Source organism: Salmo trutta, chromosome 14 (genome assembly GCF_901001165.1).
Source record: "Salmo trutta chromosome 14, fSalTru1.1, whole genome shotgun sequence".
Taxonomy (NCBI): domain Eukaryota; kingdom Metazoa; phylum Chordata; class Actinopteri; order Salmoniformes; family Salmonidae; genus Salmo; species Salmo trutta.
In genome coordinates, this window is record NC_042970.1 from 10,796,941 (window position 1) to 10,823,402 (window position 26,462).

Here is a 26,462-nt window from a genome sequence, read left to right on the forward strand (position 1 = left end):
GGACAGATAACTGGTTTATCCTACAAATTCATTCCAATAGAGATAGCATCGCATCTAGGTCATTTAATCATGGGGGTGCCTTCCCTATCGAAAAAAATCCCGGCACGCATACTGACCTTGAACATATAAGTATCTGTGTATTTCTGTATCAGTTTTGTTGAGGACAGCTCATGGGCTTTGTGTGCGTGTGTTCTGAGTGGGTGTGACCGTGACACATGATTACCCCTCCCTCTAGATGCCTATTTGCTGCTGCCCGTGTCCATCATTAGGTTCAGGCTTCGGCTCTTATCGAAGAACGTTATGAAGCAGTCGTCATCTGTGGCAGTCTCACCTGGCCGGCTCCATGGCAAAACAAGACTTCTTTATGTATTTTTATTTATTTTCTGTCGTTTTTCTGCAGCTCTCTTTGTCATTTGATCAAGTGTCAGCGGTTGTGGAAAAAAGGTAGGTGTGAAAGGAGCTATTTCAACTCTAGGCTGGAGTCAGGCAGGGCGATGGATGGATGGGGGAGAACGAGGGTCTTTTATAGTGTGATGGGGACCCGTGGGAATGAGGAGAAAGATACCGTTTTAGAAGGCGTTTGTGAATCTGTAAAAAGCATGATCTCGTATCATCTGTAACCATTGTGATAGTTATTTCCCTCTTGTACATTTGAGATGTGCTGCGCTGTTACTGTAGGGTACGATACTGTAGTGTGCACATCTGCAATGCAAATGTAGCTACTAGGGCTCTGTCAGTGAAATACAAGAGACAATCCATGGGTGTTGCTCTCATCAGTTTACAGGGCAAATCCATATATGCACTACAAAAAATAGGCAGGGATAAATGCTGCTACATCAGAGATGAGACTATGTGTGCTGTATACTGCAGAGACAGCCTTCCTCTGAGAAGTACACTATTTGAGTACAGCTCCGTAAGATGCTAGATGGAGGAATTGTCTTCTATTTTATTCTACGCTATTCCCCTCAATATGTCTGGCACTGCTGCCACTCAAATAATCAAAATGTAAAAACAGTAATCACATACAAACATTTAGTTATTTCTGTAACACAGAAACGTTATTTTCATAGTTTTACAGTTGAATATATTGAATAGAATATGTTAACTATGACGAAAAGGGTACAGATTGTTATAGTAAATTAATGTATTTGTTTGTAGTATTCCATTGGACAGCAATTCATTGATTTTGGTTCTAGTAATTGACAATGGGATTATTGCAGTTCATTTTAAGAACATGGATATAATATCCCATGAAGTGTATTTTGTATAACTTTAATGAATGCAGTAGTCTGGGGGAGCCAGATCCACCATACTTTGACTGAAATATGACATAGCAGATTGCCCGGTAGATCCTGGTGCCTTGAATACCCCCACCTTCGGAACCCTGCTCACTTCTTAATCATCCTGTTTTGGCATGTGGCATTTTGTCATAACCCTGACACTTGCCCCAGCTGCTGCTGCCTAAGCTCCAGCAGCCTCCAGTCAACCTTTCTTGAATAGACAGCACAGGGGCTTTATATCTAAATATAAGATCAGATGTTAAGCTAAAATGTTAGGCAGTATTGTGCATGTACTGTTTATACATTTCTTCATATCATATTTTATTGATATTTCAATTTAGATGCCTGTAAACATGCCCTGAATACAAAGCAGGGGCTTATAATGCTCCCTGTAGGGTAGCTATGTGATATTGTGATATTTAAGTAATAAACATGAAGGGGTGTGGTATATGGCCAATATACCACGGCTAAGGGGTGTTCTTGCTCACGCCGAAACGCGGAGTGCCTGGATACAGCCCTTAGCCGTGGTACATTGGCCACATACCACAAACCCTTCGGTGCCTTATTGCTATTATAAACTGGTTACCAACGTAATTAGAGCAGTAAAAAATACATGTTTTGTCATACCCGTGGTATATGGTCTGATATACCAGCGCTGTCAGCCAACCAGCATTAGGGGCTTGAACCACCCAGTTTATAATGTGATTTAATCAGGTGATGAAAACATAGAATACAGTAAACAAAGTCACCTGATGATCTGAGAGGTCAGGATCATTCCAAATGCAATAATCCTGAAACAATCAATAAAACCATTTTTCAGGCTCATTTCACTTGTCAATGTGTCTTTTGTGCATTTAGGAACAAACTATACATGGACAATACTGCTTAACATGTTTGATCTTTAACTGAAAATATCACCCCCCCCCCCCCCCCCCCCCGACCTGTTTACCAAAGTCATTATTCTCCGCCCTGTCTCCCAACACCTTGGGCTCATCTATTAGGGAACATTTAACTTCATAAAAAACTCTCATGTAATTGGCAACATATTGCCTCAAGGGCATTGGTGGCAACATGTAGTGCAGTGCAGGCTTTAGTCTGAGCACAGGAAGAAGTCTAAAAGCACCCCCTTATCTTCAAACTTACCCTCACAGAATACATGACATGCCTGGCATTGTGAGGCGAGTGAGAGATGATCAGTGGATCACATTTATTATGTCATGGCTGGTCCACATCATGCTATGTTGCAACCTGTCAATGACAGCAGCAGGGTAGAGTACAGAGTGGATTTGTAAGCTGATGTGTAGGGTGGGGACAGAGGTAGGAGAGGATTTCTCTATCCCCTGTTGATCACAGTCGGTTCAGTCGTTTGAATGAAAGCTACATTTTTGCTTGGGTTAGTGGTTTTGGTGAGGCCGTGTAGGTCTGTGTAGCAAATTCAGGTTGACATTTGTGTTCAGATAAATGATTACTCAGTGTTTTGTCACTTTTTATTACGTAACAGTGGCATCTGCTGGTGAACCAGACAGCGCACTCACTCCTCATCAACTCTCAAATGTATTGTTACATCACTGAACCAGGCCAACAGAGATACAGCCACAGATGAGCTTTCAATAACAATGTCAGATAATTACACTTTTACACTGAGGTACACTGAATATGAACTATTCCTGTTATAGATAACATAGTATTACAGTAGTATATGCCTCTCTGCAATAGTATTAAACAAATCGCCACACACAATGCAGTGCCTTACTGCAGGGTCAAGCTTTATGCCCTCATGCTTTATGATGTGAGGAACGAATCAGATAAGGAATTCTGATTCATGCAGAATATAAGCACAATATAATATAAATACTATTTAGCAGACACTTTATCCAAAGCGACTTAGTCACGCTTGCATACATTTTACTTACGGGTGGTCCTGGGAATCAAACACACTATCCTGCAGTTGCAAGCGCCAGGCTCTGCATTGGATTATGACTGGGTAAACGATAGATGCGAACTACCCACTGCTCTAATAGACTAGTAATGGTCCAATGGAGAATTCTACTCGACACCCAAAGACGAAAGCTGTAGAAAATGTGCTTTGTACATTATTGAAGTTTGCATTGATATAAAAATACTGAGACTCTTTTTTACAGACTACAGGCTAGTGCTAAAATTACACTGCTAATGTTTGTCAGTCAGGGTTGGAGTCAATTCCATTTCAATTCAGGAAGTTAACTGAAATTCCAATTCAAATGAAGAACATTGGAATTTCAGTTTAGTTCCTGAGGAATCCAACACTGTCCAGGTAGCTTCCTCAGATCTGGTGGGCAGACAGTCTACGCTAACCCCCTTAGCCCTAATAAGGATACCATGGTCTGGCTGCTAGCTCCTCTGATTCCCAGTAAGGACACCACGATCTGGGAAGATTTGTTGGTAAATTACCTTTTATTTTTTTAAGAAATTCTGAAAGAGATTGGTGTGTTTGTTCCACTATCTGATCATGGCATGGGGTTGTTCAAAGACAGACATGTATATGTTTAAAATCTATCACTTGATGGTTTAATTTCAGAGAGACAAAAAAAATATGTTTTATTTGCAAAATGCTATATATCCACCTCACAGAGAAATAAGTAGTACTGATAGGTTTTAAATGTAACAAATAACTACATTTTAAATAAAGAACTGTACAAATTATACATGTGACATTAGTATTAAATATTTATTTTAATGATATGTTCAATCTACCATTGTCTCTACATCTATATAAGGGATATTTACATTGATGTTCACTATCCAGTACCTTATAGGCTACTTCTATATCATCTGAAATAATCTTTTATTTTTGTATGTTTACAGTTCAGCGGGGCCAACATCCCAAGATATCAGGGTTCAAAACAGTAAGTTATTTTCCCTTATTGTCAATTGATTATGTAAATGTTGAGTTGTTTTTTTTATGGCATGTGTATAAAAAAATAAAATACACAAAATTCACTGGTAACACTTCACCATATGTTGTTGTCACGGTTGTCGTATGAAAGGGACCAAGGCGCAGCGTGCATATCATTCCACATCTTTATTTCTATGTGAAACTATGCAAGACAGACAATAAACTAAAACCAACAAACCGTGACGAGGAGGTGCTACATGCATAAACTCAAAATAATCTCCCTCAAACACTAGTGGGAAAAACAACAACTTAAATATGATCCCCAATTAGAGAAAACGATGACCAGCTGCCTCTAATTGGAAATCATACGAAAACCCCAACCTAGAAAAAGGAACCTAGAACACAACATAGAACATTTAAACTAGACAAAATCCCCAACATAGAAAAAAGAAATTAGAACCAAACATAGAAATAAATAAACTAGACAAAACCCCCCAGTCACGCCCTGACCTATTCTACCATAGAAAAATACGAGCTCTCTATGGTCAGGACATCACAGTTGTTAATTTACCTGTGTAATAGTGACACTGGTGTAGTAGTGACACATTGTTAATATTAATTTGATAATTGCTTTATAAGTTCTAAATATTTGATTTAATAAAATGTCTCTCTTTCTCCTTGTATACAGATGGGTTGGCTGCCCAGAGCCACAGTGCTGCTTCCGATGGGGAGAGTTCTTCGCTTATAGTGGAGGACCCTCTCAGGAGAGTCCTGCAGGTCCCAATTATTATCTTTCCTTCCTCCTGAAGTGTGCACTTGTTCACTTCACTGACTTGAAAGGAAATGACTGGTACAAAAAATATGGTGGAAACTCCCACTAGCCAATGCCTCCAGATTTGCACCAGATTTGCAGAAAATAGTGAACGAGTGCACACTTCAGAGAAGGGAGATATAGACTACTGTGTGTGTGATTAGACAGTAGAGACTGACATTTCTAGGAATCCAATATGGCGTTGTTCATGAAAAAAGCTTTTATTCCCAGCCGTCTGAAACTAATCCCAGACAGAAGGCTTAGTCTCAGTGTGATAAACCATTAGATTTAATTTCAACATAAAATTATAAATAGATTAGATTATTCCTAACAACAACACGTTTACGCAAAGTCTTATTGGTCAGTGAACGCCCACTGTAGACCCCACAATGAGATGAAAAAGCAATCTGTAATAGTTTTTCAGATTACTGTTGTTTGTCAATCAGTGAGCCACCATATTATCTCTTTCTACCTCTCCTTCTCCTTTTCTTATTTTCTCTGTCTTCCCCTCTGTCTCTTCTGCTATCTCGCTCCCTCTTTCACCCCTTCCTGTTTCATCATCTCTTTCCCACCGTCAGACTTATGAATGGCAGCTGGACTCCCCACACAGAACCAAACGGAGGCTACTGCAGACATCCAGCATTCTTCCTTACTCTCCTCTGAGCGTGGTTTACAACAGCAAAACATGTATCCTGTTTAGGGCCAGGAAGCTTGCTATCAGGTTCAGGAACAGCACCTTAGTGGATCTCACAGAGAAGGCCTTCGGCCCCGATGCACAAGTGGACACCAAAGGCTCTACGTGCAGCAAAGACAAAGCTACGTATGTCTGCTTAGCGGCTGTAGATATTCCTTCCTCGCTATCCTCCAAGGATTAAGTAATGACAGAGAACACCGGAAGAAGAATTATCACTGAATTATCAGAGTGAATTATTGTAATGTTTGTTTATGTGTCAATTAATCCCATAAGGAATGGGTTGCCAACTGGCAATTTGACACACAAAAAAAATTTCATTAATTGATTAATTCATTCGATAGTACTATTGAACCTTATTTTTCCACCAGGCTTGTACTACGTTTCGGAGATGTGGAGGACTTGAGAGGACTTGCAATTAGGTTTGCCTCTTCATTCATTTTTATAGCCAGTGCTAGGCTATAAGGACCATTTTACAAATAATAGATTGGCCCATGGGTTTTCCTGGTCAGGTCACATGTAGGTAAATAAAACACTTGGTCTGAAGTATATTGTGCGGGGTCCATTTTGGTTGTGATACTTATTTACTTATTTATTGTACTGTACACTGACTGTAAGTCTCTCTTGATAAGAGCATCTGCTAAATTACTTAAATGTAATTGTGTAATCAATGAATGCACTGTTCCAACAGACTACAAATGTCCAACACATTCTATGAGTCGGCAGGGCAGAACTGGTTCACTCTGGACAGCGTACACATCCACTACAACTGGACCCACGAGGCAACGTTCAACGCCACCGATGTTTACGCTCCTAGTACCCACTCCTACCATTGTCAGCACGTCAGCAGTCTGCAGAAGTACGACACGCTGCTCGTACCCAGCTCCATCACAGACAACTCTGCAAACTGGCACATCACCTTCACAGACTTCCAGGTTGGCATGCATTGTTTTTACGGGGAGGCATCGTTTTATTGCAGGAGGGCAAGGCACGTTTTAATAGGGGAGCATGTTCTGAGAGTTCTTTTGGAACCCGGCAGCTACTCCTGTTGAATTGTAATGGATAACTGGATAACTTGTATTGTTGTTAAAACCTTTTGGTAAAATAATAACGAATGATCTGTAAACAGAACTGCAACTTGAGTGTGGCTTTATCCAACTCGGCATAATACAGGGCAGTTCCTAGTTATACATCTAGGTGGCACAATTCTTTTTTTTATACCATAACAATACCTTGTTATTTATTGTATTGTTTTTTATTGTGTTTGTGTATGAACCCAGAAAGATTCATGTTTGGTTTCTTAAAGAGTTACATGATATAGGAAAATCCCCCAGATTAAAAAATAATATCATATCCTTTATGTGCTGCGCTGAGACAACCATAAATTATCAGCACTGTCATCATACTGCAGGCCCGCAACAGGTAACCCTCATTGACTCTTAGTTCATGTAAATCCCAGAACTTTGATTTCAAATATATATTTATTTAAAATTCTGGCTTCTGGTAATTTCTGAAATAATTCTGTGCTGGACTCTGATGTGTCTCTATCTGGTTATAATGATTACAGATGGGACAGAATAGGACCATTCAAATATTTTTGTATCTCTTGCTACATCTGTCCCTAAGCATTTTGGTTGTCTTGTTTTTAACGTGGGCCTTAGTCATAATAACCAGCTGACACTAGCAGGAGTGTATCGGCCCTCTCGGCTTCTTCATGTTCTCTTAACAATTTATCTGAATTGCTATCTAAGTATGGTAAATATGAACTATTCATTTTGGGAGATTCTAATATTGTCAGATACGCTAAAAGATATTTGCTCTGAGCTAAACCTGTCTCAGCTGATAACTGAGCCTACACGGCCCAATCCTAAACCTGTCTCGGCTGACAACTGAGCCTACACGGCCCAATCCTAAACCTGTCTCGGCTGATAACTGAGCCTACACGGCCCAATCCTAAACCTGTCTCGGCTGATAACTGAGCCTACACGGCCCAATCCTAAACCTGTCTCGGCTGATAACTGAGCCTACACGGCCCAATCCTAAACCTTTCTCGGCTTATAACTGAGCCTACACGGCCCAATCCTAAACCTGTCTCGGCTGATAACTGAGCCTACACGGCCCAATCCTAAACCTTTCTCGGCTGATAACTGAGCCTACACGGCCCAATCCTAAACCTGTCTCGGCTGATAACTGAGCCTACACGGCCCAATCCTAAACCTGTCTCGGCTGATAACTGAGCCTACACGGCCCAATCCTAAACCTGTCTCGGCTGATAACTGAGCCTACACGGCCCAATCCTAAACCTTTCTCGGCTTATAACTGAGCCTACACGGCCCAATCCTAAACCTGTCTCGGCTGATAACTGAGCCTACACGGCCCAATCCTAAACCTTTCTCGGCTGATAACTGAGCCTACACGGCCCAATCCTAAATCTGTCTCGGCTGATAACTGAGCCTACACGGCCCAATCCTAAACCTGTCTCGGCTGATAACTGAGCCTACACGGCCCAATCCTAAACCTGTCTCGGCTGATAACTGAGCCTACACGGCCCAATCCTAACCCTTTCTCGGCTTATAACTGAGCCTACACGGCCCAATCCTAAACCTGTCTCGGCTGATAACTGAGCCTACACGGCCCAATCCTAAACCTTTCTCGGCTGATAACTGAGCCTACACGGCCCAATCCTAAACCTGTCTCGGCTGATAACTGAGCCTACACGGCCCAATCCTAAACCTGTCTCGGCTGATAACTGAGCCTACACGGCCCAATCCTAAACCTGTCTCGGCTGATAACTGAGCCTACACGGCCCAATCCTAAACCTGTCTCGGCTGATAACTGAGCCTACACGGCCCAATCCTAAACCTGTCTCGGCTGATAACTGAGCCTACACGGCCCAATCCTAAACCTGTCTCGGCTGATAACTGAGCCTACACGGCCCAATCCTAAACCTGTCTCGGCTGATAACTGAGCCTACACGGCCCAATCCTAAACCTGTCTCGGCTGATAACTGAGCCTACACGGCCCAATCCTAAACCTGTCTCGTCTGATAACTGAGCCTACACGGTCCAATCCTAAACATCCATGGAAATCTACCCTGATTGATCTTATTTTGACGAATACTCCAGATAAATATGTTGATAGAGGGGTTTTCTCACTGGATTTTAGTGACCGTTGGCCAGTTGTCTGTGTCAGAGATATGAGAATGCATAAATCTAAGCCTCGTGTCATCACTAAGAGGACATTTAAAAAAGCTTTTTTTTTACATAATCTTTATTTTAGTGACTTAGATTGTATCTCAGCTATCCCTTAACCTTATTTAGCTTGAAGCTTTTTTGCAAATGTCTTCAATACTATTGTAGATAATCATGCCCCTTCAAAACTCTGATAGTAAAGGTAGATCGGATGCCTGGTTCACTCCTGAATTATCCAAAGTCATTCACAAGAGAAATGTTGCCTGGGTCAAGGCCAGGAACATAGGTTTAGGCCCAGATTGGAAATCTTTTAGTCAACTGAGGAATCAATGTGGAAGACTAATCAGAAAGGCTAAATCTGATTATTATGTAACCACTCTTTACGATTGTAAAGGGAATCTGGCTAAATTCTGGAAAACTGTCAAATATCTAAAGGGTTGAACTTCCTACTCTCTGCCCCAACAAATTAATTCTGGTCCCATTACGGACAAAAATGCCATCATTGATGCATTTAATTGTCATTTTATTTCAGCGGGCTATCTTTTTCAAAGCGCATCTAGCCCTACTATCTCTAAGACTGGGCTTAACGCTGATTCTGGCATTTTGCAGATTAACTCAGAAAATGATAGTTAAGTTATTGCATTTCGGCAATTCACAGAAAAATAAATCCTTCATTCTGTACTTCAAGTCAAATCAAATGTTATTGGTCACATAGACATGGTTAGCAGATGTTATTGCGAGTGTAGCAAATTGCTTATGCTTCTAGATCCGACAGTGCAGCAGTATCTAACAGGTAGTATCTAACAATTCCACAACAATACCTAATATCTAACAAATTCCACTACAAAACCAATACACACAATCTAGTAAAGGAATGGGATGAGAATATATAAGTGTAAAATATATGGATGAGCAGTGACAGAGCGGCTAAGATGCAATAGATAGTAAAGAATAGATAGTGAAGGATACAGTAAACATTATATCCATATGAGATGAGTAATGTGAGATATGTAAACATTCTTAAAGTGGTATTATTAAAGTGACTAGTGTTCCATTTATTAAAGTGGCCAATGATATCAAGTCTGTATGTAGGCAGCCGCCACTCTATGCTAGTGGTGGCTGTTTAACAATCTGATGGCCTTGATATCGAAGCTGTTTTTCAATCTCTCTGTCCCAGCTTTGATGCACCTGTACTGACCTCGCCTTCTGGATGGAAACGGGGTGAACAGGCAGTGGCTCGGGTGGTTTTTGTCCTTGATGATCTTTTTTGCCTTCCTGTGACATCGGGTGTTGTAGGTGTCCTGAAGGGCAGGTAGTTTGTCCCCGGTGATGCGTTGTGCAGACCACACCACCCTCTGGAGAGCCTTGCGGTTGTGGGCGGTGCAGTTGTCATACCAGGCAGTGATACAGCCCGACAGGATGCTCTCAATTGTGCACCTGTAAAAGTTAGTGAGGGTTTTCGGTGACAAGCCACATTTTTTCAGCCTCCTGAGGTTGAGGATAACCTTCTTCACCACACTGTCTGTGTGTGTGGATCATTTCAGTTTGTCTGTGATATGTACACCGAGGAACTTAAAACTTTCCACCTTCTCCACTGCTGTCCCGTCGATGTGGATAGGGGGTGCTCCCTTTGCTGTTTCCTGAAGTCCACGATCATCTCTTTTGTTTTGCTGACATTGAGTGAGAGGTTATTTTCCTGACACCACACTCCGAGGGCCCTCACCTCCTCCCTGTAGGCCGTCTCGTCATTGTTGGTAGTCAAGCCTACCACTGTTGTGTCGTCTGCAAACTCGATGATTGAGTTGGAGGCGTGCATGGCCACGCAGTCGTGGGTGAACAGGGATTACAGGAGGGGGCTGAGAACCCACCCTTGTGGGGCCCCAGTGTTGAGGATCAGAGGGGGGAGATGTTGTTTCCTCCCTTCACCACTTGGGGGTGGCCCGTTAGGAAGTCCAGGACCCAGTTGCACAGGGCGGGGTCGAGACCCAGGGTCTCAAGCTTAATGATGAGTTTGGAGGGTACTATGGTGTTGAATGCTGAGCTGTAGTCAATGAACAGCATTCATACATATGTATTCCTCTTGTCCAGATGGGATAGGGCAGTGTGCAGTGTGATTGCGATTGCATCGTCTGTGGACCTATTTAGGCGGTAAGCAAATTGAAGTGGGTCTAGAGTGACAGGTACGGTGGAGGTGATATGATCCTTGACTAGTCTCTCAAAGCACTTCGTGATGACAGAAGTGAGTGCTACGGGGCGATAGTCATTTAGTTCAGTTACCTTAGCTTTTTTGGGAACAGGAACAATGGTGGCCATCTTGAAGCATGTGGGGACAGCGTACTGGGATTGGGATTGATTGAATATGTCCGTAAACACACCAGCCAGCTGGTCTGCGCATGCTCTGAGGACGCGGCTAGGGATGCCGTCTGGGCCGGCAGCCTTGCGAGGGTTAACACGTTTAAATGTTTTACTCACGTCGGCCACGAGAAGGAGAGCCCACAGTCTTTGGTAGCGGGCTGCGTCGGTGGCACTGTATTTTCATCAAAGCGCGCAAAGTAAGTTGTTTAATTTGTCTGGAAGCAAGATGTCAATGTCCGCGACGGAGCTGGTTTTTTTTTTGTAATCTGTGATTGTCTGTAGACTCTGCCACATACGTCTCATGTTTGAGCCATTGAATTGCGACTCCACTTTGTCTCTATACTGACACTTTGCTTGTTTGATTGCCTTACGGAGGGAATAACTACACTGTTTGTAGTTCGGCCATATTTTCATTCGCCTTGCCATGATTAAATGCGGTGGTACGTGCTTTCAGTTTTGCACGAATGCTGCCATCAATCCACGGTTTCTGGTTAGGGAAGGTTTTAATAGTCACAGTGTGTACAACATCTCCTACACACTACCTTATAAACTCGCTCACCGAGTCAGTGTATACGTCAATGTTATTATCTGAGGTTACCCGAAACATATCCCAGTCCACGTGATTGAAGTAATCTTGAAGCGTGGAATCCGATTGGTCAGACCAGCATTGGATAGACCTAAGCACGGGCGCTTCCTGTTTTAGTTTCTGCCTTTAGGAGGGGAGCAACAAGATGGAGTCATGGTCAGATTTGTGAAAAGGATTTCTTGTTATAGATACCAAGAAATGCACAGGGGCTGACCAAATGGCACTGGATCTGCTCAAGTGAGCTGCTCCCCTCATTGCTGGCTCAATAACCTATATCTTAAATCTAACATTGTTATCAGGAAAAATTCCAAAAGTATGGAAAACAGTGCTGCCACTCCATAAGGGCAGAGATGGTAGTGATCTTGATAATTATCATCCAATCTCCAGACCTCCATGTCTGTCTAAGATTCTCAAATCTTTGGTAAATAAGCAACTTCACTCTTTTTTTATCTGAGCATAGTATTATGAATATAAATCAATCTGGGTTTAGGCCAGGGCATAGCACTGTCACAGGAACCACAATAGTTGTTAATGATATTGTCAATGCTTTAGACGCTAAAATTAATTGTGCTGCCTTGTTTGTGGATCTTTCAAAAGCGTTTGATACTGTTGATCATGCTATTTTATTGAACAAGTTGTCCTCGATTGGCCTGGGCTCTGACGCCTGCTCATGATTTCATGATTATCTTAGTGACAGAACACAGGCCATCGTGATTGATGAGGTTAAGTCTGAATTTGTTGAAGTACGTAAAGGTGTTCCACAGGGGTCGATACTAGGACCTGCTCTTTTCGCTATTTATATAAATGCTATTGATCAATCTGTTAAAATGTTTAAATTTAATCTGTATGCATGTGATAATATTATGTATACAATTTCCCCTACTGCTGACCTGGCTGTGACAAGGCTATAGTCTGATTATCCAAGTGTACAGGAAGCCCTTACTGATATAAAACTTGTGCTTAAATACATGTTGTTTTCAAATTCTCGTAAGATTGGCACATCGGATGGTTCTATAATCGAACGAGTCCCCTTGATCACGGGAGACTGCATTCTTTACCAAAAGGTTGGCTGGACCTTTTTGAAGTCACGTAGATCACATCATTACACTCTTTTTGTTTACAAAGCCCTGCTGCACAAGCTTCCAACTTACTTACCTTCACTGTTTAGATTTACATTTAACTTCCTTGCACTCTATGTTTTAAAAAATCTCCAAAATACATTTCGGTTGGATGCTTTGGTGTGCCTAGGGCAATTCAGACAGGTGACAGAGGATTTTATAATGAGGAAAGTGTTTGTTTTAATTGACTGTGTTTTGTATCTTAATGTGTATTTCATGTGAATATTGTGTATATTTATGTTTATCTATAATTGCCTATTGATGTGTTTGTTTTCGTATTGTACTGGGCTCATTTGCAAAAGAGACTTTAGTCTCAATATGACTTGTTGAAATAAATGTAATCTTTGTTGTAGAGCAGGGACCAGTATTGCGATAATCTTTAGTGTCTTGGCAACAAAACAACACACGAAGCGGCTTCACTTCTTTAGGAAAACAGCCCTAATGTTGGAAACAAACATCATTATGTTGTCATCCAGAGTCACAATTATTTATTTTTCAAGGTATAGCACACAATATTTTACATATAGCATGTTTTTTAAGGACCAAAAACTTTTGTCTGCTTCATGTTTTCATTTTTGCCATGGGAAAGATATTGCAATACTGATTTCGTTACAGCCCTACTTTGTTGCATCGTTTACTTTACATCTCACCTTTATATTTCTCTTTGATCGACAGATACAATCGTTCAATGTGCTGTCCAACAAGTTTGGCTCAGCCAGCGATTGCGCTACGTTCTTCACCCCAGCTATCCTCATGGGTCTGATCACCTCTCTAATCCTTCTCCTGGTCCTGGCCTACGCGCTGCACATGGTGGTGCACCTCAAACACATCGACACCTACGAAGAACACAAGACCACCGTCTACTTCCCCCGCAGCACAGAGACTGCAGAATGCTCCGGCACCACCAGCTCCGCTGCCACTGCTGCCACTGCTGCCACTGAAAAAAACAGCTTGTAGGACTCCGTTTCCCAGGATCCACCTCAGTCTCCACCACTAGGAGTATACTGTAAACTGTTTCTGTAGGTGTCAGAGAGTGACTATGCAGGGGCTCTGACTGAGTCCTCTGATAGCTGGCAGACCGACCGACTGACTGACTAAACTCAATATATAAAGCAACCTCCCATACTGAAGGGACAGAAAGACATGGTCATATAGTCTGAACCTGATATGGTTGTCCACTTTTGCATCACTGGGTTTAGGCAGTGGTTGTTCAAGCCAGGTAGATCTAATAATATTTGGCTCAGCATCATCTGGTGGATTTGGATACAGCTTTGGAGGTGATCCTGAGACATTGACCAGTTATCGGGCATTGCAAATCAAAAACAAACGAAATATTATGTACTCTTAAATGAAATTCAAACTGATATAAGAACAAAAAAGTATTTATTTAGTTCCTTGTCAGTACTATATATGCTGGTATATATACTGGATAAAGAAGTTTCATTTTAATAACAAAACCATACCCTAAAAGGGTACATACCGTAAAGGTAATGCAATATATACTTTTATGTAATTAATTAATCAATGTGTTACATTCTGGTGTTTCAGACCTGTGTTTTCAAGAACTTGTGTTATTACAAGCTTTTGTGAAATAATACTGTATGTACATTTCGGGCCCGTATCCACAAAGCGTCTCAGTAGATAATTGGTCGGAAATTCTAATAGAGACATTTTACTCCTACTCTTATTGGTAAAAATAAAAGCTATGCATGAATCCTCTTTAGTCATTAGAGTCCCACCTAGTTGACAGAAATTTAGGGTACCTCATGAGCTGTCCTAACCAGTTAAGAGTTACCAGCAGGTGTCTTAATAATAGAAAAGGGTAGCGAGTCAGTGGTTCCTGCGCCACATGGAATTGCTTTTGTGTTGTTAAAAAAGTAACAATTGGTTATTTCCCATCATTTGCAGCAACGTCAATGAACGTCATCACTGTCTTTCCTTTGCACTATCTCAAAATGTTGTGATTACCAGCTGAGATAAACTTTTATGAGTTGATTTTACTCCTGTCTATATGATCAATCCATAAAATAATGTATTGATATTTCTATATGATCAACCCATAAATAATCTAGACCTACATACAACAGTATCTCTTGCTTATTTGACAATGACTTCACAAGGCCTATTTCACATGATATGCCTAAATTCTTCAAAGCACTAGGCTAAAAAATGTACTTTAATCTTTAATTATCTACATCATGTTATTTCATATTTCAAGTTATACCTTTGGGGCACATTGTTAAAAAGTATGCCTAAATTGGGCATGCCTGTAAATTGGCAATTGAAGGCATCTAGGGTTTATGTAGCTACCAGTTTGTACACCAGATATGTGATGACTTCGTTTCCATACTGGGCAGTACAGGAAAGCCCTACACAAAAAGCCACTATAGATTTTTCAACCAAGATGTTCTTGGCAAAACTTTCTTCATTCTCGATTCGGTGAAAAAAAAACTGTGTTAGAAAATGTCAGTGTCCAGTTGCAGGTGATTCAACAAAAACCAGATTGCACTGTGTGGCGCACTGTCATCAACCAAGAACAGCTTACTTGAAAAATCTATGGCAGCGTTTTGTACAAAACGTACAGGCCTTTACAATAACGGCCAGTATGGAAACATGGTTATCACATATCTGTCATACAAACGGATGGCTAGGGCTTTATGTCTTTGAATATGTTCGATCAAAAGACCTTTCGAACATTGTCTGCATCATTATCGGCAAGTGACTTGATGCGTTAGCTACAGTTCCAAAACGATTTAGAGTTGTTAAAAGGGAGTGGAGTGTGTTGATATAACAATAATTTTGTAAAAATTCAGCTTTTAAAAACCATCAGAATTGGTCAAAATAAATAAACATGAGTGATAACATATTAGGCAAGAATTAAGAGTAGGCAAAGTGATCATGTCAGGCAAAAACTATTATTTGTTTTTCACCGTGGTTGTCTGAAGCGTGCAATAGAGTTCACAGCTGGCGTGATTACCAGCTGAGATAAATTTTTATGAGTTGATTTTACTCCTGGCTCAGAGTTTGTCTGAGCAGTGTCTTAACATCATCCTACTCTGAGTTGGGAGTTTTTTTTGTCTAAAAACAGGTTTTAACAGGATTCCTAGGACCTTTTCTGAGATGCTTTGTGCATATGGCCTCTGGTTTTGTAAATTTTCAACTGTGTTTTCTTCTTACAGGTGGGCCTTCAGTAGTTTTCCAGTTAAAACACTATATAGGCAACCAGACCTGGGTTCAAATACTATTTAAAATATCTCAATTACTTTCACATACATTTGAAGTAAGTATTCAGAAATATTTTATTTGAAAAGTAGTAGTTGAATATATTGAATGTATTTGGAAATACACGTGGAAAGTATTTGAAAATACTCAAATACACTGACTCAAATACACTCCCATGCATTTAACCCAGGTATTTGAAAATAGTGTTCGTAATAAGTATTTGAAAATACTCTCAAACACAATTTGGTAGAGTATTTCGTTTTGACAAATAACCATTAAAATACTCAAAAGTATTTGTTTTGGGCTGTGTATTTGAAAATACCAGATACTCAAATGCACATGTATTTGAACCCAAGTCTGTAGTCAACATTGAACTATTTTAAAAAGCAATAAATTGAATCAATTGGCAGAACCACATCAACAATTTATTGTTGTTTAGTGATATGCAGCATGCCCGTGGCTAGAAAATAAATTTGCATACAACAGTAGCTTACTCTGATCGGTAGAATTGTGCAATTTGTCTAGGAACCTATCATTATGTACCTTTCATTGATCTGTAGGCTATATGTTTGGAAAATTAAACCCAAGTTGGCTCAACTGTGTTTATTGCGCTCTATGAAACTTAAAGATTAATGTGGAAGTTTAAGATATTTCAGATATTAATAAATGTTGTTTAATTCATGAAAAATAGGGATGGGTTGTAGAGATTTGAAGGACAATGAATGTAAGAAACCTTACCCAGCTAGCACATTTGGTTCCTTGGAAGTTGTGGGAATATATGATTTTGGTTTCCCATTGGTTCTGGGAACGTAGCCATAAAGTTTCCTGACGGTTAAAATGTAACGTTTTTTAAACATTCTGACAATGGAAATACAAATGTAGCCTGTTCTGGGAACAGAATCCAGGGAGATTCTGAGAAATATTTTTTTTGGTTCTCTAAAAGTTTTCCTGGGAGGTTTTATTAACATTCTGAGAACAGAAATTATAGGTTATTCGAAGGTAATTAAATAACATTCTGAAAACATTTTTCTATTGAACTTTTAATAACACCGCTAGCTTAGTTTGTGTTAACTGTTTTGAATTCAAAGCACAGATAGGACACATGGAAAATAGGCAAAAACGATAAAAACGTTTTTATTTGTGGCATTTCGAAGGACCATCTTATACTTCCACATTACTTCCACATTACTCGTCAAGTTTCATAGATTGCAATTGACACGTTTGAGCCAACTGCCATCCACCTCCTTCAAAGAGCGGGCTTGCCAAACTGCATTGCAGATGTGTTGGGAACTGTGTGTTAGCTGGTGAAAGCACATGTCTCGCAAACAGGAGACCCTGGGTATGAATCCCAGCAGTACCTGAGCTTATAACTGTTATCACAATGACCTATATATTGCTTAGGGAACATCCTCCTGAATGCACAGGACGTACTTCGAACACCCCACATGGTCAACATCCCCGTCATTGGCAAGAGAAAGAGATGCAGGTACAGAGGACACAGAGCGGGGTGCCTCGTAAGGATCCGCAGAAGGCGAGTGGGAAAGCTGCTGTTACCGTCAATATCACTTGCCAACGTACAATCATTGGACAATACATTAGATGAGGTACGATCGCGAATATCCTACCAATGGGACATCAAAAACTGTAACATCTTATGTTTCACGGAATTGTGGCTGAACGATGATATGGATATTCAGCTAGCGGGATATACGCTGCACTGGCTAGATAGAACAGCACACTCCGGTAAGACGGGGGGGGGGGGGGGGGGTCTGTACATATTTGTAAACAACAGCTGGTGCACGAAATCTAAGGAAGTCTCTAGATTTTGCTCGCCTGAAGTTGAGTATCTTATGATAAACTGTAGACCACACTATTTGCCAAGAGAGTTTTCATCTATACTTTTCGTGGCTGTTTATTTACCACCACAGATGAATGCTGGCACTAAGACAGCTCAGTCAGCTGTATAAGGAAATAAGCAAACAGGAAACCGCTCACCCAGAGGTGGCGCTCCTAGTGGCCGGGGACTTTAATGCAGGGAAACTTAAATCAGTTTTACCTAATTTCTATCAACATGTTAAATGCGCAACCAGAGGGAAAACGATTCGAGATCACCTGTACTCCACACACAGAGATGCGTCCAAAGCTCTCCCTCCCCCTCCATTTGGTAAATCTGACCACAATTCTATCCTCCTGATTCCTGCTTAGAAGCAAAAATGAAAGCAGGAAGCACCAGTGACTCGGTCTATAAAAAAGTGGTCAGATGAAGCAGATGCTAAACTACAGGAGTGTTTTGCTATCACAGACTGGAATATGTTCCGGGATTCTTCCGATGGCATTGAGGAGTACACCACATCAGTCACTGGCTTTATCAATAAGTGCATTGAGGACGTCGTCCCCACAGTGACTGTACGTACATACCCTAACCTGAAGCCATGGATTACAGGCAACATTCGCACTGAGCTGAGGGGTAGAGCTGCCGCTTTCAAGGTGTGGGACTCTAACCCGGAAGCTTATAAGAAATCCTGCTATGCCCTCCGATGAACCATCAAAAAGGCAAAGCGCCAATACAGGGCTAAGATTGAATTGTACTACACCGGCTCCGACGCTCGTCTTATGTGGCGGAGCTTGCAAACTATTACAGACTACAAAGGGAAGCACAGTCGCAAGCTGCCCAGTGACACAAGCCTACCAGACGAGCTAAATCACTTCTGTGCTCGCTTCGAGGCAAGCAACACTGAGGCATGCATGAGAGCATCAGCTGTTCCGGACGACTGTGTGATCACGCTCTCCGTAGCCGATTTCAGTAAGACCTTTAAACAGGTCAACATTCACAAGGCTGCTGGGCCAGACGGATTACCAGGACGTTTGCACCGGGCATGTGCTGACCAACTGGCAGGTGTCTTCACTGACATTTTCAACATGTTCCTGATTGAGTCTGTAATACCAACATGTTTCAAGCAGACCACCATAGTCTCCGTGCCCAAGAACACTAAGGCAAGCTGCCTAAATGACTACAGACCCGTAGCACTCACGTCTGTAGCCACGAAGTGCTTTGAAAGGCTGGTAATGGCTCACATTAACACCATTATCCCAGAAACCCTAGACCCATTCCAATTTGCATACTGCCCAAACAGATCCACAGATGATGCAATCTCTATTACACTCCACACTACCCTGTCCAACCTGGACAAAAGGAACAGCTATGTGAGAATGCTGTTCATTGACTACAACCCTGCGTTCAACACCATAGTTCCCTCAAACATAGGCGGAAATCCCAGGGGGGATGGGGGGGACACGACCACCCCATCCTGGGAAAAATAGGATTTGTCCCCCCCCCCCAATATATCACTGTAAACATAACTGTGTAATTTCAATAATATTAATAATACGCAATGAAAGCACTTGTTCTGATTATAGACACTTAATAGCGCTTTTTTTTAAGTTTCAAAAGATTGCGACCCCCCGCCCTTTGCCTCACATTTGTTTGATCCACTGCCTCCCACCCCCCAGCAGTGGCACATGCAGCAGGTACTGTGCATGTGTGGGAATCTGACAGAGTCTGTCGTTGGTGGCTGACCTCCAGTAAGTAGTTCAAACAAAGGATATGTTAGGTATTTTTTTTACTTCTACCACTCAATACAAGGAAACACATTTATAACCATCACCAGTCTTCATTTTCGCTGCATTAAATTACAGGTCACTCTCTATGTTAGCTGATGTTTGCTAGCTAGCTACAGTAACATCAACCAGTGTTTGCAGATATTTGAATTTGAGTCAATGAGAGAAGCTAGCAATGCAATGTAGTGTTCCATAGCTGGCAAGGTAACAGAGGATTCGTGTCTACCGTCTGAAAGGCACTCAATGCACGTAACTAACGTGAGGTTAATCTAGTCAATTGCACCATAGCGATGTTTTATGTTGGCAGGGTTCACACACACACAATAGCTGAATTTGCAGAGCTAGCGCGCAAACTAAAGCAAACATTAGCAAGCTAGCTAGTACCTATTCTATTTATATGGCGTCGTTAAAGATGGAATCTTCGCTATCGTCAGTTTATTCCAAGATCAGAATGCAGCTGTAGTGCTTTGAAGTCCCTGTGATAAGGTTAGCGATAAACTGAACTCCAAACTGAACAGAACTACACTCTCTTCTACCATTGTCTTAAATATATTTAATGGTTTCGTTGCAAAAGCTAAATTGTTGGTAGGGGACTTTGAAGCACCTGTGTGCCGATCTTGGAGTAAACTGACGATAGCAAAGATTATAGCAAACACCACAGAAACAAAATTGGTGCTCGCTAGCTCTGCAAATTGAGCTATTGTTGGAAACCAGCCAATATAAAACATAAACTATATTAAAATTACAAAAGGTTGCAGCATACGTTGTGTAAATGGTGAACTCATACAGCTGTCAACCCTTGTCACTGCAATCCGTTTAACATTTGCTAGCTGACTAGCTAGCTACCTTTTAGATCGAAGCCCATATAGAATGATAGAAGATAATAGATGATAGAAGCCCATCTCCTACTGTAAGTAACCTGCACACTGTGTGTGTGTGTAGCCAGCCAGCCAGGTATAAAAATGGCAGAAAAAAGACGGACATCAGAGTATTTTTCAGTACACCAAAACGCTAAGTAAGAACCCTAGTAGCCTAATATCTCAAAGACTAGTTGATAAAATGTTCATAAAAAAGAAGTGAAATGCTAATGGAAATCTTTCACAATGATGTCATTAGGCAGAGCAGGCAACAGATGGCACACAGACAGCAGAGCTGGGGACAGATAGGCAGGAGTCTCAGGTAAGTTTGTTGAGTCTTTGTTTGGCAACATTATTAAAGGTTCTCTCTTTTTTTAGACTTGTAAATAGGGGCATAATTGGAAAATGCCATGGATACCCCCACTCTCAACTTAAACTGGTGACTGAACTAAGATTTGTTTAAGGCAATGGTATTGCTGTTGTGATTAATTGTGTAGTTTTGGGTACTGGTAGTTAGGAGTATGGCAAACACCTTATTTCTTTTCTAGCAGACTGACTGTGAGTCAGTGAGGGTGGTGAAAGGGAAGAGCCAGGGAGAGAAACTTCAGAGGACAGTGTCACAGCCACGGCAGGACCAGGTGTCAACCTTGTTGCCAGCTGCACCAGTATAGGGGACAGTGGCACAGCATTGTCCAGTTACCTCAGTGATGGCACAAAACCATATCAGCCACACCCACAATTTATAGAACTGCAAACTCTTGCCAACAGAGTGTTGACGTTTCAAGAGAGATGGTTTCGTGATTTCCCCTGGCTACATTATAATCCATCAATAAAAGGAGTGTTGTGTTTTCACTGTAGCCAAGGGTTTTCAAGCCAGCCATCTTTTGGCCAAAGAGTGGATGCTGTCTTCATTAGTGTGTAGCGTGGTTCGTTCTGCGTTGTGTACTTTTAATTAGGACACTGCCACAACTGGAGGTCTGCTGGTTGGATTCTTTTTATTTGCCCTGCACACGAAGAGACAACACACAATATTTTAGCCCTTGGCGCAGTCACAGCTCTCAGGCACCTGCGCGAGCACATAGAAACTCACTCAAACAAACTTATGGTTGCATAACAGCACATTGTGTAACATTACCACATTTTATATTGAACAATTTCGGAGTCAAGGACAACATACCTTGCTAGCCGAAGGTCAGGCTAAAGAGAACAATAAGGGGGTATGGAAATACAGATCAAAATATACTAAACTTTTACAATCACATGTATGTACAATATAGATATGAAAAAGTGTTTGTACACCAAAAAATAACATTAGCTATGCAGCTGTAATTAAATAAAAAAAACACAGAATAATAATTATCAAATTATTAACATCCCCTCTTGACCTGGCCTATTTGAATTGGTCCTTGTGTGCAACTTGGTGCATAATCCAGGGAAACAACATCACACTGCTACAAGTGCAGGTGTTAGGAACTGGAGAAAAGCCATTGAAAAATTCACAGCACATCAAAACTCCCAAACCAACCGCCACTTTGTAACTGTAACAGCACACCAGCTAAATCCAGTCAGTGCCCAGTTATCCAGCGCGTGGGGTAAACAGCAGAAATGACGAAAGCTACTTTGCACTTTATGAGAAAGCAACAACATTGATTGAGACACACTCAAGATGATTTGCTGGCAAAGCAGTGGATCACTAGGGCAGAATTCTTTTAAAGTGTTGGATGGTGTGGAGGTTCAGTTTGGCGACCGTTTTGACCAGGACAGTCTAAATGTCCTGCAAAAGTTGGAAAGAGCGCTTCTCACCGGGGAGTTGGATGAGTCTCTAGATCAGTACCCTGAGCTGAACATAGATTCTCTTTTAGTGCAGTTGCCACTCTTTTACAACAAATACCCCTGTAGCAGCAGAGGTCCTCAGGAGGTTTCCAGTGGAAGTGCAGGGGTTGGTTGACCAAGTTGAGGTGCTGATCAGAATTTTGTTTGTGGTGCCAGTGTCTTCTTCATGTGAGGCTGAGAGGAGTTTCAGTGCACTCCGCAGGTTAAAGACTTGGCTACGGGCTAGCATGGGCCAAGAGAAACTGAACGGAGTAGTTGTCTCTAATGTACATAAAGACAGGCTGGACAGTCTCGAGGGAAAATATCTGCTAGCAATTTGTTGGATCCATTGAAACCCGCAAACATATGTTTGTTTCTTTTGTTCAGTAGTGTGTGTATAGCAGTGGTTCTCAACCTTTTTTGGGTACTGGAACCCCTGCATATTTTTGGGCAAGGCGGCCAAGGTGTTGAGTGGTCCTCAGGGACCCCTACCCCCTCTATATTATATGTAAAGTTACTGGAATCCTTGTGGTGGTGAATACGTTCATTACACTTTTTTATTTCACGGACCCCTTGCAATTACACCAGGGACCCCTGTTTGAGAAACCCTGGTGTATTGTATATTTGTTCTTTTGATTAGTAGTTTTTAGTACATGACAGTACACTTACTAATGATTTATTTTGTTATTTTATTTAAAATTGCATACTTTGTGTGATATACTTGTCCATAGCTGCTGTTTGAAGAGTTGAGACACTGACTGTACAATAAATAAGTATTTTTGACGGATATTTTGGATGATTTATTTTGGTTAGTCATTGAAGTAGTTCTTTCACTTTTAGAACTGTACTTATTTTGAGCGTTTTGTTCTTGTAAATATATTGTAATAGACTCAGGCCAGTGGCACATATTTAATGACTATATAAATGTATCAGAAAAAGTAAAATAAAAAGGTAAATTTAATACAGAGACCAACTTTGTGATGGTTCTCAATGGAGATTCTTTTAGATAAGATCGCACCATGCTCATTGTATTTACGTAAACTGCACCCATACAGTGTACAGTAACATTGCCACCTACTGGCCTTTTTTGGTATTGCTGATTGTAAAAACAAATACCTGCATGAATTCTGGACTGATAAGGAACACTGCTATACTAATTATTATTATTATTAGTATTATAATGATTTAAACATTTGAAAAAGGTGGGACAACCCTTCAGTTAACTACTGTACCTATCAATTATACAGTAGTAGTAATTATGGTTCGTCAAAATACATTTAACATATAACAACGTAGGCTATGTGTTACAGCACAACTTTTGGTGTCCCCCTCAGGAATTGCTCTTGAGAAAAATTCATGTAATTGTCCCCTCCAAAGTTGATATCAGATTTTCACCCCTGAATGTGGTATCTGTTGTTACACATGTGCATGCCAAACGACAAGATGGTCTTTCCCATACTGGGACTTGAACCCAGGCCACCTGGGTGATAACCACTAGACCATATGGTAAGACACTTACTTCAAAAAATCATCAAAGACAAATCTATTAATGTTGATCCTCCTGTAGCAGCAGTATCACACAAAACAACCATATTCCCTCAGCAACAGGAAATGTGACATGTTATGTAGATTCAAAATTCACAAGGCTTTTTAAAAGTTTAATACACTTCATGATTGCATTTCCTGCTCTGCAGTAAAATTCATGCAACAAAAGGAGGATCAAATTAAAATATGCATGTGTATCAGAAAACCAAGGAACCTTGTCTCTGACAGACGCTGAGAATGTGAACACTGGTCTAGGTGTGACCTGACTTTGGCTTTGATATCGGGCCAGTGGCACTATGGATAATGTGTCTGACTACGGATCAGAAGATTCTAGGTTCGACTCCTGGCTGGCTCGAAGACATATTTATTTGACCAAAATCAAGCTGGGAAAAATACTCTTCAGTTTGTCTGGCTGTCCTCGCTTAAACACATTTTAGACAGATTTTATATGGGACTTTTCCCCAACATCTCTGAGAAAAAAGATGGAGTTTTTAATTACAACAGTCATAATTTCAACATTTATAGATTTGTCTGTGATGTTTTTCTTACGTAAGTGTCTTCCCATATGGTCTAGCGGTTAGGATGCCTGGTTTTCGCCTGGGTTCAACTCCCGGTATGGGAAAGAACATCTTGTCATTTGGCATGCACTTGTGTAACAACAAATCACACATTTGAACTGGTGGCAGTATCACACAACATGACAACATTCCCTCAGCAACAGGATATGTGACATGTTATGTATATTCAAAATGTACAATGTTTTCTAAACCTTGAATAAACTTCATGTTTGCATTTCTTGCTCTGCAGTAAAAATCATGCTACAACTGGAGGATCAAATTAAGATATGCATCTGTAACAGAAAACCAAGGAACCTTGTCGGTGACAGACGCTGAGAATGTGAACACTGGTCTAGGTGTGAAATGACTTTAGCATTAATATGGGGCCAGTGGCGCAATGGATAACGTGTCTGACTACGGATCAGAAGATTCTAGGTTCGACTCCTGGCTGGCTCGAAGACATATTTATTTGACCAAAATCAAGCTGGGAAAAATACTCTTCAGTTTGTCTGGCTGTTCTCGCTTAAACAGATTTTATATGGGACTGTTCCCCAACATCTCTGAGAAAAAAGATGGAGCTTTTATTTACAACAGGCATAATTTCAACATTTATAGATTTGTCTTTGATGATTTTTTTATTATTAAATCCCTTCCCATATGGTCTAGCGGTTACGATTCCTGGTTTTCACCCAGGTGGCCTGTTTTCGACTCCCGGTATGGGAAAGAACATCTTGTCATTTGGCATGCACATGTGTAACAACAGATACCACATTTTAACTGGCAGCAGTATCACACAACACAACAATATTCCCTCAGCAACAGGAAATGTGACATGTTATGTAGATTCAACATTCACAAGGCTTTTTAAATGTTGAATACACTTCATGATTGCATTTCTTGCTCTGCAGTAAAATTCATGCAACAAAAGGAGGATCAAATTAAGATATGCATCTGTATCAGAAAACCAAGGAACCTTGTCTCTGACAGACGCTGAGAATGTGAACACTGGTCTAGGTGTGACCTGACTTTGGCTTTGATATGGTGCCTTGGCCCAATGGATAATGTGTCTGACTACGGATCAGAAGATTCTAGGTTTGGCTCCTGGCTGGCTCGAAGACATATTTAGTTGACCAAAATCAAGCTGGGAAAAATACTCTTTACTTTTCAGTGTGTCTGGCTGTCCTCGCTTAAACACATTTTAGACAGATTTTATATGGGACTTTTCCCCAACATCTCTGAGAAAAAAGATGGAGTTTTTAATTACAACAGTCATAATTTCAACATTTATAGATTTGTCTGTGATGTTTTTCTTACGTAAGTGTCTTCACATATGGTCTAGCGGTTAGGATGCCTGGTTTTCGCCTGGTGTTCAACTCCCGGTATGGGAAAGAACATCTTGTCATTTGGCATGCACTTGTGTAACAACAAATCACACATTTGAACTGGTGGCAGTATCACACAACATGACAACATTCCCTCAGCAACAGGATATGTGACATGTTATGTATATTCAAAATGTACAATGTTTTCTAAACCTTGAATAAACTTCATGTTTGCATTTCTTGCTCTGCAGTAAAAATCATGCTACAACTGGAGGATCAAATTAAGATATGCATCTGTAACAGAAAACCAAGGAACCTTGTCGGTGACAGACGCTGAGAATGTGAACACTGGTCTAGGTGTGAAATGACTTTAGCTTTAATATGGGGCCAGTGGCGCAATGGATAACGTGTCTGACTACGGATCAGAAGATTCTAGGTTCGACTCCTGGCTGGCTCGAAGACATATTTATTTGACCAAAATCAAGCTGGGAAAAATACTCTTCAGTTTGTCTGGCTGTTCTCGCTTAAACACATTTTAGACAGATTTTATATGGGACTGTTCCCCAACATCTCTGAGAAAAAAGATGGAGCTTTAATTACAACAGGCATAATTTCAACATTT

The 26,462-nt window shown here is 41.0% G+C and overlaps 1 protein-coding gene and 3 non-coding genes across 4 annotated transcripts; all 4 read left to right on the plus strand.

Annotated features, from left to right (window-relative positions):
- The first annotated feature begins 249 nt into the window (after positions 1–249).
- Positions 250–16,726, plus strand: LOC115207386 (V-type proton ATPase subunit S1-like protein). Its single transcript, XM_029774426.1, has 7 exons — positions 250–444; positions 4,125–4,165; positions 4,844–4,932; positions 5,545–5,786; positions 6,029–6,079; positions 6,349–6,592; positions 13,583–16,726. The coding sequence occupies exons 1-7, from the start codon at positions 344–346 to the stop codon at positions 13,862–13,864; spliced, it is 1,050 nt and encodes a 349-aa protein (XP_029630286.1). The 5' UTR covers positions 250–343; the 3' UTR covers positions 13,865–16,726.
- Positions 16,727–24,243: 7,517 nt separating this feature from the next.
- Positions 24,244–24,316, plus strand: trnar-acg (transfer RNA arginine (anticodon ACG)). Its single transcript has one exon. It is a non-coding gene; the product is annotated as a tRNA-Arg (tRNA).
- Positions 24,317–24,901: 585 nt separating this feature from the next.
- On the plus strand, positions 24,902–24,974 carry trnar-acg (transfer RNA arginine (anticodon ACG)). The gene has a single exon. It is a non-coding gene; the product is annotated as a tRNA-Arg (tRNA).
- Positions 24,975–26,224: 1,250 nt separating this feature from the next.
- Positions 26,225–26,297, plus strand: trnar-acg (transfer RNA arginine (anticodon ACG)). The gene has a single exon. It is a non-coding gene; the product is annotated as a tRNA-Arg (tRNA).
- Positions 26,298–26,462: the final 165 nt, after the last annotated feature.